This window comes from Scyliorhinus canicula, chromosome 11 (genome assembly GCF_902713615.1).
Source record: "Scyliorhinus canicula chromosome 11, sScyCan1.1, whole genome shotgun sequence".
NCBI classification, from domain to species: domain Eukaryota; kingdom Metazoa; phylum Chordata; class Chondrichthyes; order Carcharhiniformes; family Scyliorhinidae; genus Scyliorhinus; species Scyliorhinus canicula.
The window spans coordinates 20,678,609-20,695,908 of record NC_052156.1 but is presented as its reverse complement, the minus strand read 5'-3'; the positions used below and the strand labels follow the sequence as shown (position 1 = coordinate 20,695,908).

General features: G+C 47.6%; 1 protein-coding gene across 3 annotated transcripts in view; it reads left to right on the top strand.

The window, feature by feature from the left end:
- Positions 1 to 5,614: 5,614 nt before the first annotated feature.
- The window catches only part of plxnb1b (plexin b1b), a 272,332-nt gene continuing 260,646 nt past the window's right edge, over positions 5,615 to 17,300 (top strand). For all 3 annotated transcript variants that reach the window (XM_038812455.1, XM_038812454.1, XM_038812456.1), the window contains exon 1: positions 5,615 to 5,967. In XM_038812455.1, the coding sequence (XP_038668383.1) occupies positions 5,945 to 5,967 (23 nt within the window). In that variant the 5' untranslated portion in view covers positions 5,615 to 5,944. The remainder of the gene's footprint in view (positions 5,968 to 17,300) is intronic.

Below are 17,300 nucleotides of genomic sequence, written 5' to 3'. Positions count from 1 at the left end.
ATTATCTCTGCTTCTTTCTTCGCAAATGCTGCTTAACTGTTGAATATTTCCAGCATTTATTGTTACTATTTTGGTTTGTTGGTTTGTTTCTCATTTTCAGTCATATCCAGACACAAAGAACATGCAAGGATTTACCCAGCAAGTACAGGCCAATTGGTTTAACCTCAGTGGTGGGGAAGCTTGTAGAAAGGTAGCATTCATGCCACACATTTGCTGGGCAATGAACTGCTCCAACAAGAGAGAATCTACAAAAGGTAATGGAGACCGAGTTGTTAAGTATGTTCAAGACTGAGATGAGCAGATTTTTAATCATTGATTGAAACAAGGATTCTGGGGATAAAGTGGAAAAGTGGAATTGAGGATTTTTACATCAGATCCGTCATGATTTAATTGAATGACGGAGCAGACTCCATGGGTTGAAAGGCCTACGTCAGCTCCTAGATCTTATAGTCTTATGTTCTTGTGGTGTAACCTTCTCCATGACATTCAATGGCATTGCCACCGGTGAATCCCCCACCATCAACATCTTGGGAGTTACCATTGATCACAAACTGAGCTGGACTAGCCGGCGAATAAATGAGTCTTTTTCTGATTGGCAGGCAGTGACTAGTGGCGTACTGCAGGGATCTGTGATAGGACCCCACATTATATATGAATGATTTGGACAAAGAAGGCCAGAGAATCGCCGCAACCGCGCCACGCCGCCCTGATGCCGGCGTGCGATTCTCTGAGCTGCGGAGAATCGGCGGCATTTGCGCCGACGCGTTTGGTGCAGCGTCAGTCGCGGGCCGCTGTACAGGACCGGGCGCGATTCTCCGGCCCGAATGGGCCGAGCGGCTGCACGGAAAAAGTCCCGAGAACGCCGTCCACACCTGGTCGCTGCCGGCGGGAACTCTGCGCGAAGGGTCGGGCGGGTGGCCTCCTGCTTCTGCTTCTATTTTCTATGTAACTTACTATCTATATAAATACTGAGGCCATAAGAACAGGTTAGAGGCTGGGAATCCTGCAGTGAGTAACTCACCTCCTGGGCGCGATTCTCCGAGCCCCTGCCATGCCGGGCAGAGAATCGCTGCAACCGCGCCATGCCGCCCCGACGTCGGCACGTGATTCTCCGAGGTGTGACAATCGACACCATTTGCGCCGGCGCATTTGACGCGTCGCCAGTCGCGGACCGCTGTACGCGGCGGGGCCGCCGATTCTCCGGCCCAGATGGGCCTAGCGGCCCCGCGGAAAAGGCAGAGTCCCGCTGGCGCCATCCACACCTGGTTGCTGCAGGCGGAAATTCTGCGCGAAGGGTCGGGGGGCAGCCTGTGAGGTGGGGGGGGGGGGGGGGGGTGGGGTGGGGGGGCTCTGTCCCCGGGGGAGGCCTCCGATGGGGTCTGGCCCACGATCGGTGCCCACCAATTAGCGGGCCGGCCTCCCCCCCCCCCCCCCCCCCCCCCCCGGGCCTACTTTGTTATGCGGCCGGCCCCTGAACCCCCACGCCGTGTGCGGGTTGGCGCGGCGCCCATTTGGCACTGAGAAGGGAGGCTGATGCGGTGTGAACTGCTCCAGCGCCGTGCTGGCCCCCCTGTGGGGGCCAGAATCGGTAGACCCGCGCCCGTTTCGCTCCCATCGTGGAATGCGACGGCGTTCACGATGGCGCGTACACTCTATCTCCATTTCGGAGAATCGTGCCCCCTGACTCCCGAAAGCCTGTCCACCATCAACAAGACTCAAGCCAAGAGTATGATGGAATGAGTGCAGCTACAACAACATCAAGAAGCTTGTTTTGTTGGCATCCCTTCAACATTCATTCCCTCAGGTGGTTGGCACTGCTGCCTCATGGCGCCAACGACCTGGGTTCAATCCCGGCCCCGGGTCACTGACGGTGTGGAGTTTGCAGATTCTCCCCATGTCTGTGTGGATCTCATCCCCATAGCCCAAAGATGTGCAGGGTACGTGGATTGGCCACGCTAAATTGCCCCTTAATTGGAAAAAGGAAAAAAAACCTTCCCTCCCTCCGCCACCACCGCAGGATGGCATCAGTGTGTGCCATCTACAAGATGCACTGCAACAATTCACCAAGGCTCCTTTGACAGCACCTTCCAAACCCATAACGTCTACCACCTTGAAGGACAACGGTAGCAGATGCATACACGTTTCCCTCCAAGCCACAGACCATTCTGATATGGAACTATATCACCATTCCTTCACTGTCGCTGGGTCAAAATCCTGCCACTCCCTCGCTCACATCACTGTGAGTGTGCCTATACCTCAGGGACTGCAACGGCTCAAGGAGACAGCTCACCACCACCTTCTGAAGGGCAACTAAGAATGGGCAATAAATGCTGACCTAGATAGTGATGCCCACAGCCTGTAGATTAATTTTTTTTAAATGTCCGGGTGTAAAAATTTGCAATGACATAAAACTTGGAATCATTGCCAACTGTGAAAAGGACAGACTTCAGTAAGACATAGTCAGGCTGATGACATGGGGAGATATGTGGAAAATGAAATTCAATGCACAGAAGTGTGAGGTGATTCATTTTAGTAGGGAGAATGAGGAGAGGCAATGTAAAATAAAGGGTATAATTCTTGGGGAGGTGCTGGCGCAAAGCCACCTAGGGATATAGGTGCACAAATCCTTGAAGTGACAGGGAAGGTTGAGAAAGTGGGATAGGGTGGGAAGGTGCTTATATGGGATTCTAGGCTTTATGAATTGAGGCACATGATATTTTTAAAAAGTTATGATAAACCAGTATAAAACCCTGGCATTGCCTCAACTAAAGTATTGTGTCTATTTGTGGGTACCACACTTTAGAAGAGATTAGTGATACTGCAGGAAAGATTCACAAGAATTGTTGACAGGGATGAGAATTTCAGTTACAGAGAAACGCAGACTGCCCTGAAGACAAGAGGATTGAGATTTGATAGAGGTGTTCAAAATCATGAGTGGTCTGGGGGGAAGGAACAAAGGGCGGGACTCTCTGATCCTGAGGCTAAGTGTTGATGCCGTCGTAAACGTCGTCGCGTTTCTCGATGGCGTCAACATGGCCTCAGGTGCAGAAATTCTGACCCCTACAGGGGGCCAGCTTGGCACTGGAGCGACCCACGCCACTCCAGCTGCCGATCCCCGCATCAGATGGGTGCCGCGGGGTCCGTGAATGCGCAGTGGCACCGGAGCAATTGCCGCACATGCATGGTGGCTCCCTTTTCCGCACCGGCCCCAACGCAACATGTTGTAGGGCTACAGGGGCCGGCGCGGAACAAAAGAGGCCCCCAGCCCCAAGAGGCCGACCCGCTGGTCGGTAGGCCCCGATCGCAAAATGTATCATGGAGTTCAACCAACCCCCACCTTTAATGGATTGTTGCTTTTGAAGCACACGGCTTGTTCCCCAGGTGTAGTATTACAATTATGGACACGTGGTTTTTAAAACAAAACAATGTTTATTCCATGAACTCAAATTAACCTTTTAAATAATGATTGGATTTCTTAACACCCCTTACTTCAAAGATAACCCCGAAAATAATACAGCACTACCCAATCCTGCAAACTGTTCCTTTACACATACAAAATACTTAACAAATCCTTCAAACAAAAGCACTTTAGATTTATATTCAATACTGAGACCTTTTTACAATTCCGATTTCACCAAAGGATTAAGAGATAGTCCTTCATGGCAGAGATCACCAGCAATGCAGCTCATAGCCACACCCAAGCTTTCTTCAAACTGAAACTAAAACTCCCAAAAAGCAGAAGTGAGCTCAGCTCCCTCACTGGACATCACTTCAGTAATATGATCATCTTCATTTCTTAAAGGTACATTTCTTAAACATCCAATTCTGAAAGGCACTCTCACATTACATGGGCCAGGCCACAGCGGAGGCCCCCCTAGGGACGGACCCTCCTCCCCCCCACAATTAGGCCGCCCCCAGATACATCCATGCCGAGGTCCGGCCAGAAAAGAGCAGGTGTGGATTGCGCCGGCTGACTCGGCTTTTTCCACGTGGCCGATTGGCCCATCCCTGGCCAAGAATTGCCATAGAGCGGCCCCCGCACTCTGGAGAATCGGAGGACCGGCGTCAGGGCGGTATGGCGCGATTCGCACCGGTCCCGTCGATTCTCTGGCCGGGCCCCGGGATGAGAGAATCCCGGCCAAGAATTAGAGACACTGGTTTAAGGTGCTTAGCAGTCAAAGAAATGGAGATACAAGCAAAAATTTTGTTTGCACGGTGACTGGTTGTGATCTGGAATGGGCAGCCTGAGACTGTAAACCATAAGACGTAGGAGCAGAAGTAGGCCATTCAGCCCATCAGGTCTGCTCCACCATTCAATGAGATCACGACTGACCTGATGTGATAATCCTCAACTCCACTTTCCTGCCCATAACCCTTGATTCCCTCACTGATTAAAAATCTGTTTATCTCAGCCTTCAACATACTTAACGACCCAGTCTTTACAGCTCTGCGGCAAAAAATTCCATAGATTCACCTCTGTGAGAAGTAACTCCTCCTCATCTCTGATTTAAATGGGTGACCCTTTATTCTGAGATTATACGTTCTGATCCTAGACTCTCCCACAAGGGGAAACAACCTCTCAGTATCTACTCTGTTAAGCCCCCTGAGAATCCTATATGTCTCAATAAGGTCACCTCACATTCTTCTAAACTCCAATGAGTACAGAACTAACCCCCTCAACCGCTCTTGATAAGAAAATCCCTCCATACCCAGGATTAACTTTCTCTGGACAGCCTCCAATGCCAGTATGATCTTTCCTGAGGTAAGGGAACCAAAACTGTTCACAGTATTCCAGGTGTGGTGTAACTAGTGCCTTGTCGAGTGTTGTGGAGGCAAATGCAATCCAGGCCTTTGAAAGGGTATTGGACAATTATCAGAAGAGCCAAAAAATGTAGGGGTTTAGAGAAAAGGCAGAGGAGTGGAACTAGCTGGATTGCCCTTGTCGGGAACCAGCACAGCACCACAGGCCCAATGGCCTCTTTTCGTGCCGCAATTCTATGATTCGATTCTACAACGACTCGTTCAATTGGGATTTGAGCTGGAGATCGCCTGATGGATGTGCAAATGAGCGGACCCATGAAATACCGAGAGATCCCACTCTGAAGAGAATGGATGGGTTATTGCAGATGACCTGTTGCAGATCTGGCACAACGCACCATGTTGAATCGTCGAGCCCAGTCCATTGGAATGACAGACTACAATACAACTGGACATATAAGGAGACAGACTGTCACAGACTTTCAACAGCAGGATTGATCATACCATTGCTGACCCTGTTCATATCATCACTGCCATAGATTGTATCTCTGTTATCACTCACTGTCCTAGTACTTAATTGCCTCTGAAGCAGGATTCACTGCCTATCTGTAAAAGAACAAATTGAATCATTGCTGACCATGTAAGAGGTGCAGATATCGTTTGGAGCAGCTGGGAGTTTCACAACTCGTGTGATTGGGGCTTGTTTGAATACGATCAGTGAGTAACAGGGGAACTCAAGTTTGGTGCAAGTTGGTCGTTGCCCTTTTAATGTGTGGCTAATAAACGGCAGGGTGTGTGTTGGGAGAGTGATGTCATCCACTGGGCAGGTCTTATTCTTTCAGAACCTGGATGTGTGTGTGTGTGTATGGAGTGCAGAGTACATGTGATCTCCCAGTGCGCTGCTTACAATGTGAAAGAGATTCATTAAGTGCCTGTGAACTGGAGAGTGAGAGTCTGCAAACAGGAGTCTGCTAGCAGGCGCACACAGGGAGCTTTCTTCTCACACAGGGCACCGAGCCTGCCAACTGAATACAGAGAAAAACACGTTATTAAACTGGTGCAGAAAGTCCCTGGAATTAAAACTTGCTGATGATATACCATCCAGAACACTGAGCTCTGGGAGAGTGGATTAAAGGCTGGCCGATCTGCTGCTGAACACCGTGGGACAACAGTCTTGAGGGTTTATATGCCAGAAAGAAACTTTCCAAGGTAAGCGGATTGCTGTTAGTTTGTCAGAGAGATAGTTGAGCATTTAAAAAAATAAATCTCTTCCTTGCTTCCCTCCTTTTCCAGCTTGTTCTGCTGAATGCTTTAAAGAGAGAGGGAGAGGGGACAAAAAGTTCAGTTCTTTTGTCCTTGTTTGAGGTGAATGAATAGATGCAGAGAGAGAGGAGGCTGGCTGGATGGATGGGGCAGACGGTGCTGGGGGTGGGGAAGGGGGCAATTCATTGCTGTCATTCACGGCAGCTGTTCCTTTCTCAATGCTGGTGTTTGGGTCACTGGAGCCATCACATATTCAAAGATTGTTTGGGGGGGGGGGAGGTGGGAGAGGCAAAACTTTTATTTTGTGGGTGCTGGGATTTAACCAGAGCTCTCAGGAGAGTAGGCCTGTGATATATTGGTCAGGGAACCGGTGGCTCTGGGAGAACTGTTTGCAAAGTGGCAGCTCTCTCTCTCTCTGCACACAGACCCAGTCAGTGTGAGGTGCTCTCACACACCAGCTTCATTCTTCCCTGGGTAGGAACAGTGGACGAAAAAGTGCCTCAAATCCCAACCCCAAATAAAAACCCCGTACAAACATTACTTCGTACTTCCAAAGGTGAAAAACAATTTCAAAAGTAGGACATTTTTCCAGAGAAAGGTTGTTGAAGTGGTCTCTATGGAATAATGCCAAGGATTGAGGTCCATGAAATGTGTAGTCAGGGGCTTGTTGGGGAAGCTTCTTGCTAGGGGCAGCACGGTAGCATGGTGGTTAGCATAAATGCTTCACAGCTCCAGGGTCCCAGGTTCGATTCCCGGCTGGGTCACTGTCTGTGCGGAGTCTGCACGTCCTCCCCGTGTGTGCGTGGGTTTCCTCCGGGTGCTCCGGTTTCCTCCCACAGTCCAAAGATGTGCGGGTTAGGTGGATTGGCCATGCTAATAGGGTGGATACGTGGGTTTGAGTAGGGTGATCATGGCTCGGCACAACATCAAGGGCCGAAGGGCCTGTTCTGTGCTGTACTGTTCTATGTTCTATATGTTAACTGATTTATGACAGTGGCTACTACCTACTTGGAAATACCACTTTTATTACTTTAACAACAAAATGAATTTAGAGTACCCAATTCATTTTTTCCAATTGAGGGGCAATTTAGCATGGCCAATCTACCTACCCTGCACATCTTTGGGTTGTGGGGGTGCAACCCACCCATGCAAACATAGAGAGAATGTACAAACGCCACACGGACAGTGACCCAGAGCCAGGATTGAACCTGGGACCGTGGTGCTGTGAGGCAGCAGTGCTAACCACTGCGCAACCGTGCTGCCCAAAACACAACTTTTATTTTCCAACTTCACCTTTCTGCTCTCTAGACTGTGGCACTGTTCTGAGGGGTTGGGGGAGGTGATGCCATTGCAATATTTTCCTCATGCCGCAGTCTGTGTTTTTAAAATGTGTCTCTTGGTATTGTTGGTTCAGAGTTTCTGAATCATTGCTGGATTTGCCTTTACTTCAAATGACTGGGGCCCACTTTGTTTTCGTAACAACAGATTGGGCATATTGGAAGGGATATCTGGCCCATCTGTACCCTGGGCTGCTGTTCTCGCAGACCCTCGATTGTTTTCACTGCCAAGTATCTATCTTGTTGTCTTTTGAATTTGCCAATGTTATCCTCCTGCAGTGACTCCCTGAACATCTGTTCCATTTATTCGCCACCCTCTGTGTGAAGCAGTTAGGTCTCAGATATCTGTTTGCTTTCCCGTTTCTCTGACCGATTTCTGCATCCTTCTTGTGGGTGTGATCTTTTTGGTTAGTTTGCAGTTGCTTTCTCTATCGCTGATAGTGATTTGATTTTTACAATTTACATATGAACTACTTTTCCCTCAGTTTTTCCCATCCCCCATTTCCCTGTTTTCCTGTGGTCAAGGGAAAGTGCGGGGAGGGGGGGGGGGGACACTGCATATTGACCATGCTCCTCTCCAGGTACGACAATTGCACCTTGCGTCAATGCTCCACCTCAAATCTCCCATCTCCCCATTCTGCCTATATCCCGTGTCTGCGTGGGTTTCCTCCGGGTGCTCCGGTTTCCTCCCACAATCCAAAGATATGCAGGTTAGGTGGATTGGCCATGCTAAATTGCCTCTTAGTGTCCAAAAGGTTAGGTGAGGTTATGGGGATAGGATGGAGGCATGGGTTTAAGTAGGTTGCTCTTTCCAAGGGCCGGTGCAGACTTGATGGGCCCAGTGGCCTTCTTCTGCACTGTTAATGAACTGGCAGGAGGGGGGAGGATATTGAACTCTGGAGGGTTGCAGTATAACTTTTCCCCCACGTGGTAAGGGTCTGTGCACATTCTAAGGCAGTGCATCTGACATCTGAGTGGAAGTATGGTGGATTGGAAGTTTGAACTGTGCCATTTTTCACCTCGCACACCTTCCAGAATTCACAACTCGTATTGCAAACTGATTGCAGAGGAAAGTTTCAAATGGGGGAGAGGAGTGAGAAAGGGTGCATCCATGTTGGGTTATATTTTTTTCATCCAGTTCTCATCCTCATTTTTTTTTTTCCCCACCTGCTCTCACTTAACAACATGAGATTTCTTATTGAGTTACAGTTTCATAAGGGGCAGTCAGTCTCAGTATTGCACCCAAGTGAGGCTCTTATTCGCATGTTGCCCTTGTCTGAATGTTGGCAGGTTATTTGACTGGATGGAGGACAACGCAGAGAAGATTGTGTGTCATGCAGAAGCCTGGGTTTACAGATGGGTGAGGACATTGCCACACAATCAGCAGTAGGAATCCCAGCAGGTTCCCTTCACAGCCTAAGGGCTTACTGACCAACGCAGCCCTTCTATTACTGCCCTAACTATTCATAGACCCTTTTTTGAAATATCTGTTCTTGCTGTGGGGCTGAAACAGAATCTATAATGTCCAAAATGTACATATATCTACAATAATTGGTGGGGATTGATAGCTGTGAGGCATTTCAACATTTCCGTTTGCCTATGGTTTGGTATTCCCAGGGTGGATGCCCATGTTTAATTAACCTCTGTTAACTTGTTCTTTCGGGGCAGCATGGCGCAGTGGGTTAGCCCTGCTGCCTCACGGCGCCGAGGTCCCAGGTTCGATCCCGGCTCTGGGTCACTGTCCGTGTGGAATTTTCACATTCTCCCTTTGTTTACATGGGTTTTGCCCCCACAACCCAAAGATGTGCAAGATAGGTGGATTGAACACGCTAAATTGCCCCTTAATTGGAAAAAAAATGAATTGGGTACACTAAATTTATGAAACAAAAAGGAAAAAAAAACTTGTTCTTTCGATGAGTTTGCCACAATGTTGTCGTGATTGTTGATGCACAACTGCAAGGTTTGTGGTTGTTTGCAGGAGAACATTATTACCTTTCAAAACAAAAATGAATTTGGATCTTCGGCCATCCTGACAGTTTGGGTTGGGGGAATGAGCAAGGATTCAGGCCCTTGTCCACTCTTCAATGACCCTGTCCTGTCACATTGTGGATTTCGACAGGCTCGCTTACCAGTGTGTTATCCTCCCAGGATTGGACAGGCGCGTTCAGATTTTGAACCGAGTATAGCTGAGTGGAATGTGTGGGGCTGTACCCTAAAGAGAGCAGCATTAGGAGAAAAGGATTGTAGAGAGCTGGGGAGTAAGCCAAAACTTGAGTCTGACTGCACTGCAAATGATTTAGTGCTTTTTTCCCTCCGTTTGTGAATGATGTGTACCACAGGCAGCTGCTCTGTGGCATATGGAAATTATCCCACACATGAACCGAATCAATAGTTTTTAACTTGACTGTCAGTTTTCATTATTACTGCACTGCAAGAGAATTCACATTATCAGATGTAACTTTTGATGTGCACTTTATGTTCTAGTCTGTGTTTGACTATGGGGTGTGGCTCAGTTGCTGCTTTTTAAGTGTCAGAAGGAAACTGTTCTTACTTGTTTGTAATATTTCCCTGATCACTAAGATTGTGGCCATTGAATTTGATTCAGAAAATGTAGATGTTGTAAACTTAAATAAATGTTAAAACTTTTTGTTTTGATTATTGTGATGTGGTATCGTTAGACACAAAGCATACAAGGCTACAGACCAAGTACTGGAGAATGGAATGAGAATAGATTGATGCTGATGGCAAAGGCAGACACAATGGGTTAGCACAGACATGATGGGTCGAAGGGCCTCTTTGTGCTGTAAAACGCTATGATACAAGTGTGATGTCTCCAGAGAATGTCAGGCTTTTCAATGACCTACAGTGCAATTTGTTGAAATATTTTGTGTTTTAAGGTGGTTTTAATCAGTCAAGCTTTGAAGGATCTTTGTATTGTGTTGCTGTATCACGGGGTCCAGAGCTGTGCTGCTGTGAGGGCGCATTTGCGTAGTAATCGGTCCTGGCTCCCTGATGATTATTAACATAATTGGCGTAAATGTTGGGTTTTGCTGATGCTACCTAATGGTATGGCAACTGTTTGCACATCTTTTTGAAGGTCCTGGTTGAAAGCAAAGTTGTGAATATTATTTAATACTGATTAAACTTTAAAAAAATTAATTTAGAGTACCCAATTCATTTCTTTTTCCAATTAAGGGGCAATTTAGCGTGGGCAATCCACCTAACCTGCACATCTTTGGGTTGTGGGAGTGAAACCCACGCAGACACGGGGAGAATGTGCAAACTCCACACGGACAGTGACCCAGAGCCGGGATCGAACCTGGGACCTCGGCGCTGTGAGGCTGCAGTGCTAACCCACTGTGCCACCGTGCTGCCTAATACTGATTAAACTTGAGGCAATTTGCATGAGCTCAAATGAGGAATAGAAGGAAGAAAGCTCGGGTTAGTTGTCTCATCCGCTTCTGCCCTTTCTTTCTCCCCCCCCCCCCCATTCTCAATGCCAGCCTCCCTCCACCACCATCCCCTCTCCATAGCAGCACCCAAGTGTGTAATGTCTGATACAGATTGGCATGATGTGCAACCCGATGCACTGCGAGTAATGGCAAACAATTAAAACTAAGCTCACCAGTTGTAAGGAGAATAAGGGCAGGCAATGAACAGTGAAATACCTAAGGGCACCATAATGCGGGAATTGTAATTGGGTTGGTCACTTTGTGGTCGAATAGGGTGCCAAGAGTGCTGAGAGAGGTAACTGAAATGTCCGTAGCTCTCGATCACAGATGGGCTGTTTTATTTTTGTGTTTTCTCCCATGTCTGAGAAATGGATGCAGTGAGGTGACTTGATTGAAACAGATCTTGAGGGGACTTGACAGGGTGAATGTTTCTTCTTCTGGGAGAATCTAGAACTAAGGGTTACTGTTCCAAAATAAGGCGTCTCCTATTTAAGACAGATGTGGAGAGGCCGTGAGTTCTTGGAACTCTCTTCCTCAAAAGGCAGTGGAGGCAGAATCTTTGAATATATTCCTAATAAGGAAGGGGTGAAAGGTTATCGGGGTAGGCAGGAATGTGAGGTTGAGATTATAGTCATTCGGCCATGATCTTGAATGGCATAGCAGGCTCGAAGGGCAGAGTGGCCTACTCCTCCCAATTTGTATGCTTGTATGTACAATACAGCGGCACTAATGCTTTGCCCCTGAATAACGTCACCAAAACCCAGGAGCACTTTCTGGTGTCTTCAACCAAAGAGGATACAAAAATTGTTAATGCAAATGAGTGTCGGAGAAGGCAGCAGGGTCGCGCAGTTGTTAGCATTGCTGCCTCACAGAGTCGAAGTCCCGGGTTCGATCCCGGCTCTGGGTCACTGTCCGTGTGGAGTTTGCACATTCTCCCCGTATTCGCGTGGGTTTCGCCCCCACTACCCTGCAGGGTAGGTGGATTGGCCACGCTAAATTGCTCTTAATTGGAAAAAATAAATTGGGTACTTAAGTTTATAAAAAAAAAAAATGAGTGTCAGAGAACTTTGCGCACAGATTTGTGGTGGTTACAGTTTGGGGGCAAAATGAGTGTCGTCTTAACACTAGAGAAAATAATGTCCATAAATGTGCCAATTTAAACAGGGCAGTTGGGTGAACAATTTGTTCATTCTTTTAAAGCTTCAGTTGTCCTGTTCTCCAATGCATGGATTGAAGTGACGGTAAAATACCAAAACACTAAATCGTGCACTGTGGTGATTGTTTCTTCCAGGGCAACACAGCAAAAAGGGTCACCTGGTTTGGGTGACCAATTGGGACTCAGAGTGGGGAATCACCCCAGAAGGTGGAGCTCTCTGAGGCAAGAAACATACAGGGAGCTAGCGAATGGCTGCTAAACGATTCTTATTAATAAATACTTTGTGTTCATTAATGAAGTCTGTGAAAGTGCACCTAGTTTAGCACAGGGCTAAAGAGCTGGATTTTAAAGCAGACCAAGGCAGGCCAGCACCACGGCCTAATTCCCGTACCTGCCTTCCCGAACAGGCGCCGGAATGTGGCGACTAGGGACTTTTCACAGTAACTTCATTTGAAGCCTACTTGTGACAATAAGCGAGTTTTCATTTCATTTGACATGCACCCAGCTCCGCCCACCTGTTTATTTTTTTAAAATAAATTTTTAGAGTACCCAATTCATTTTTTTGCCAATTAAGGGGCAATTTACCGTGGCCAATCCACCTACCCTGCACATCTTTGGGTTGTGGGGGGGGGGGGGGGGCGAAACACACGCAAGCATGGGGAGAATGTGCAAACTCCACACGGACAGTGACCCAGAGCTGGGATCGAACCTGGGACCTCGGCGCCGTGAGGCCTCGGGGCTAACACACTGTGTCACCGTGCTGCCCCTCACCTGTTTTCTTTTAACGAGGTCTGACAGAGGGGCTGGGCTTGTGTTTCGGGGACAGTAAAATAGTGATTTGCACGTGGCACTGCAAAAGGAAGGTTAGCCTTGGAGAGGCCAACTCTGGCCTGCTGGACTGAGGAAAAGTATAATTTTGGTGTGTGCAGGTTCTGGGATGGGTGTCATCGTGTAAACATTGGTGTATGTGCAAATTACACGGCTTCTGAAAATTGGAACAAAATCCATCTCTGTGCTGAGAAACATTCTCATGGGCTGAAAATACTTGCAATTTGACTTAACGGGTTGCATCTCTGACCTCTAATTGACCTGACCATTTTGCTCAGAATGAGTAGCCTTTTCTTGACCCGGGAAGCTACCGCAGTTACACCTTTAGCTTTTAAGTGGACATGCTAAACTGTATGCAGCTGGACTCTGGCAGTGTAATAGTGCACACCATGCATTATGTGATTACAATGTTCCCATGATTACAACCTGCCAGATCGTCTGACTTGGTGAGAGTAGGGCTCTGGGAGATCCACTAGCATTTCTGAGCAATGAATGGAATAGTCGAGGTAGAAGTTGAGGAGTGTTTTATGCGGGTTAAGCTCAAAAGCTCAGGGATCACAATTATACAAGGAGAAAAAGCAAGGTGGGCCTCCCCTTTTCTCTGTCATTACTTAAATTGTGAGGGTCAGTGGCTTTGAAGTGTTTTTTTTTCCCCCCTCTCCTGAGCGCCCAGCATCATTAGCAGGTCATTAATAATGAAGCGGCCCAGAAATTCTCCTACTCCTTGTTAAAAGATAATTTCATCCCCTTGAGGCGGCTGGGTTTTCTCATTCCAGTTTTGTTCCAAGTTGTAAACACTCTCTTCTGATAGTCGAGGCAGTCTGTTCAACCCATACTTCCAGCAATTGGGAGCGGCTTCTGTTTGAAACTTGTTTTTTTGCGCTGCAGATGGAATGATTAAGACATGAATTAGTGCTGGGAATTAGACACTGGAGGAGTGTTGAGTATACAAAGCGATTGTTTGGAGGCTAGAATTTCCATTTAATCCTGATGTACTTGGCTTGACTCAGGAGTGGGGGATCATGATTAATTGCAACCACTCCAGAGCTACAAGGGCTTTGGTACTGTATAAAATGCCTCGGTCATCCCCGCTTGAACTGGCACAAGACCCAACAAAGGGGATACAGAGTTTTTCAATAAACAAACATGAAGCATTTTCGTACGAACGCAAAAGGAAGATGAAGACTGGAGGTGCTTTCTGCTCCGCCTTCAACTGCAGCAATGTGGGTAGTGTTTCCAACTCTCCCAAGAATGAGTGGATGGTTCCAGGAGTCATTAGGGCGGGGGTCCTATTGCGAGCAGGTTGCGTGATCTGTGATTTTAAATTCCCTGTTGCAGATACACCCACATGAACAGCAGCTGGTTTTTTTGAGCAGCACTGTTGCGAACTAACTGTTAGCCTGGTGTCCGCAGTTAGACCGTGACTTTGTTGGATTAATTTGATGTAAACGTGTTTTCCACCTCTTTCCTGGACCTCCTTGCAGGTTGCTGCTCCGTGCCACCACCCACTGTGAGCCTGAATTGGGGATCAAGTACCTCTAAAATTTTGAGGGTGGAATTATTCGAGGGGACTGTGAAATTAGGTAGGGGTGGAGAGGGACATGTGACTGGGGGGGGAGGGGGGGGGGGTCAAGGCAAGAGATGGAGCCTGGGGAATGATATAGGAGCTGAGGGTAGAGAGATGGTAGGAGGTGGAGCTGAGGGAATTTTTTTTTTGGGAAATGCAGCAAGGGGCATTAGGGCTTGGTGGCGTCAAGTGAAGATGTGTGTGGATTGTGTCAGGGACAATAGGGACAAGGCGAGAGAGCGAGAGAGAGAGGTGTGAATGAGAGTTTGGGGTTGAGCTGAAGATTCGGAAAAGGGGGCCCAATATTTCCCACAAGGCTTGGAAGCAGTAACTGGAAGCCAGTGAGTGGCAGAGACACAGACCAGGGCAGCAGCCATTAAAGGAATGAGGGAAAACTGAGAACCTTACTGTGGCTAAAAAGTGAAAGATTATTTCCACCGGTGGGTTACCAAGTATTCACATTGGAAGAAACATGGGGAAAGGGAGATGGAAGGCCCTTAAGATGAGAACTACGTGCCACTTCCATCATCATTTGTGGTGATTGAGGTCGAGGCTAAACCGTTCACTTTAAAGAGAATGGGATGAATAGTTGATCATGATACCGGGCATCACATGTTCAGGTGTCTCATGATCAACCCTCCAGGAATGCCCCCTGGCAGAGTTGGCAACCCAACATCTGGACCTTGCACTGGTGACAGTCAGTAGTTGTAAATATACATGACCAGACCCTCACATTTCCGTGATGTGTCTCCTAACAACCCTGTGACCTGCTAAGAACATTGGGATTTTTGAGTGCATTAATGTGTTGGAGTTGTATTGTGAAACACTGTCCTGATTATGAACACACTGACGCATAGAAATGGCTTAGTATCATTCTCTGGCCGGCCCATTGCCTCACTAATGGAAGTCTCCCAGGCCTGCTATCCAAGCCTGGTTTTCATTGGTATTGAGACTAAATGAAGCTAATATACATGCCCTGGTGCTCACTGGGATAATGGTAGCGTTGGTACTTCCCGCTGTATGGAACAATTCCTCAAGGCAAATGTGAGAAACCACTAGGCGATTGCTTAGAGTGGTGAAATCTGGGGTTGGGGGAGAGGGGGGGGGGGGGGGGGGGGGAGGAGGAGGGGAGTGGCAATGAACCATTCATGAACCTAAATTAGTAAACAAACAGGCTTCAGCAGTGGGAATGAAGTCTTGATCTACTGACATACAGCCACATTAACCAACATAAATATAGATTTCCATATATTTACATTGCAATCTTTCCCAAGATTCCATATATTACTCACTCTGTTTCTGCAACAGTTCTACCAATTTGTATGGTTATTCCAAAACTGTGAACCTGTAAATTACATCAAAGACCAGTAAATAACATCAAAGAATACAATTTAATCTAGCCCGCTCGAGCAAAATTATTCATTGTGTAAGCACGGTAGTGCAATGGTTAGCACTGTTGCTTCACATCACCAGGGACCCGGGTTCGATTCCCGCTTGGGTCACTATCTGTGCGGAATCTGCACGTTCTCCCCGTGTCTGCGTGGGTTTCCTCCGGGCGCTCCGGTTTCCTCCCGCAAGTCCCGAAAGACGTGCTTTGTTCGGTGAATTGTACATTCTGAATTCTCCCTCTGTGTACCTGAACAGGCGCCATAATGTCGCGACTAGGAGCTTTTCACAGTAACTTCATTGCAGTGTTCATGTTAGCCTACTTGTGACAATAATAAAGATTATTGTTATTAAAATCACCCAGTAACATGTAGGAGTACACACAGTATTTCATCATGTGAGCCATGTTATACATTACAATAAGCATTTCTTCCAGTACATATGCTGGGGGAAAATATAGAACAATGAGAATGTACAGTATTCATAGAATTTACAGTGCAGAAGGAGGCCATTCAGCCCATCGAGTCTGCACCGGCTCCTGGAAAGAGCACCCAACCCAAGGTCAACACCTCCACCCTATCCCCATAACCCAGTAACCCCATGCAACAGTAAGGGCAATTTTGGACACTAAGGGCAATTTATCATGGCCAATCCACCTAACCTGCACATCTTTGCACTGTGGGAAGAAACTGGAGCACCTGGAGGAAACCCACGCAGACACTGGGAGAACGTGCAGACTCCACACAGACAGTGACCCAAGCCGGAATCGAACCTGGGATCCTGGAGCTGTGAAGCAATTGTGCTATCCACAATGCTACCGTGCTGCCAGTATTCTAAGATTCTACTTTTCTGTGGAAAATAAATTTGTAATCACACAACTGTGGAATATTCATCTTTGAAAGCTTGTGGGGTTGGGGAAGGGGATAGTGCAGTGCAGGCTCAAGGATGAAGGCTCACCTATTCGCCTCTGGTGTCCAATAGCCTTGCACCAGGCCTACTTCTGGGATGCGCACCCCTTGCACCAGGCCTACTTCTGGGATGCACACCCCTTGCACCAGGCCTACTTCTGGGATGCGCACCCCTTGCACCAGGCCTACTTCTGGGATACGCACCCCTTGCACCAGGCCTACTTCTGGGATGCGCACCCCTTGCACCAGGCCTACTTCTGGGATGCACACTCCTCACAGCTGTTGCCTTTTGAGTGGCAGCGATTTGGGTTGTCTGAACCAGGGCCTTCTCTTTGGAGCTTGCCATATGCTGTGGAGTGACCCAAAAGAGAAGCTTCCATAGAAATAAAATCAATATGGGTAATGAAGAAGAAGATTGCTTATTGTCACGGGTAGACGTCAAATGAAGTTACTGTGAAAAGCCCCTAGTCGCCACATTCCGGCGCCTGTTTGGGGAGGCTGTTACGGGAATGGTGACAGGAATTCAAGTGTGCGGTATTTACTTTCATTTTAAGATGCTCTGCAGGTCCTTCTAGAGTAGAAATTTATGAACATCGGCAAAGCAAGGCCATCTTTGGCTGAATTTTCATTCATTAACACTCACTC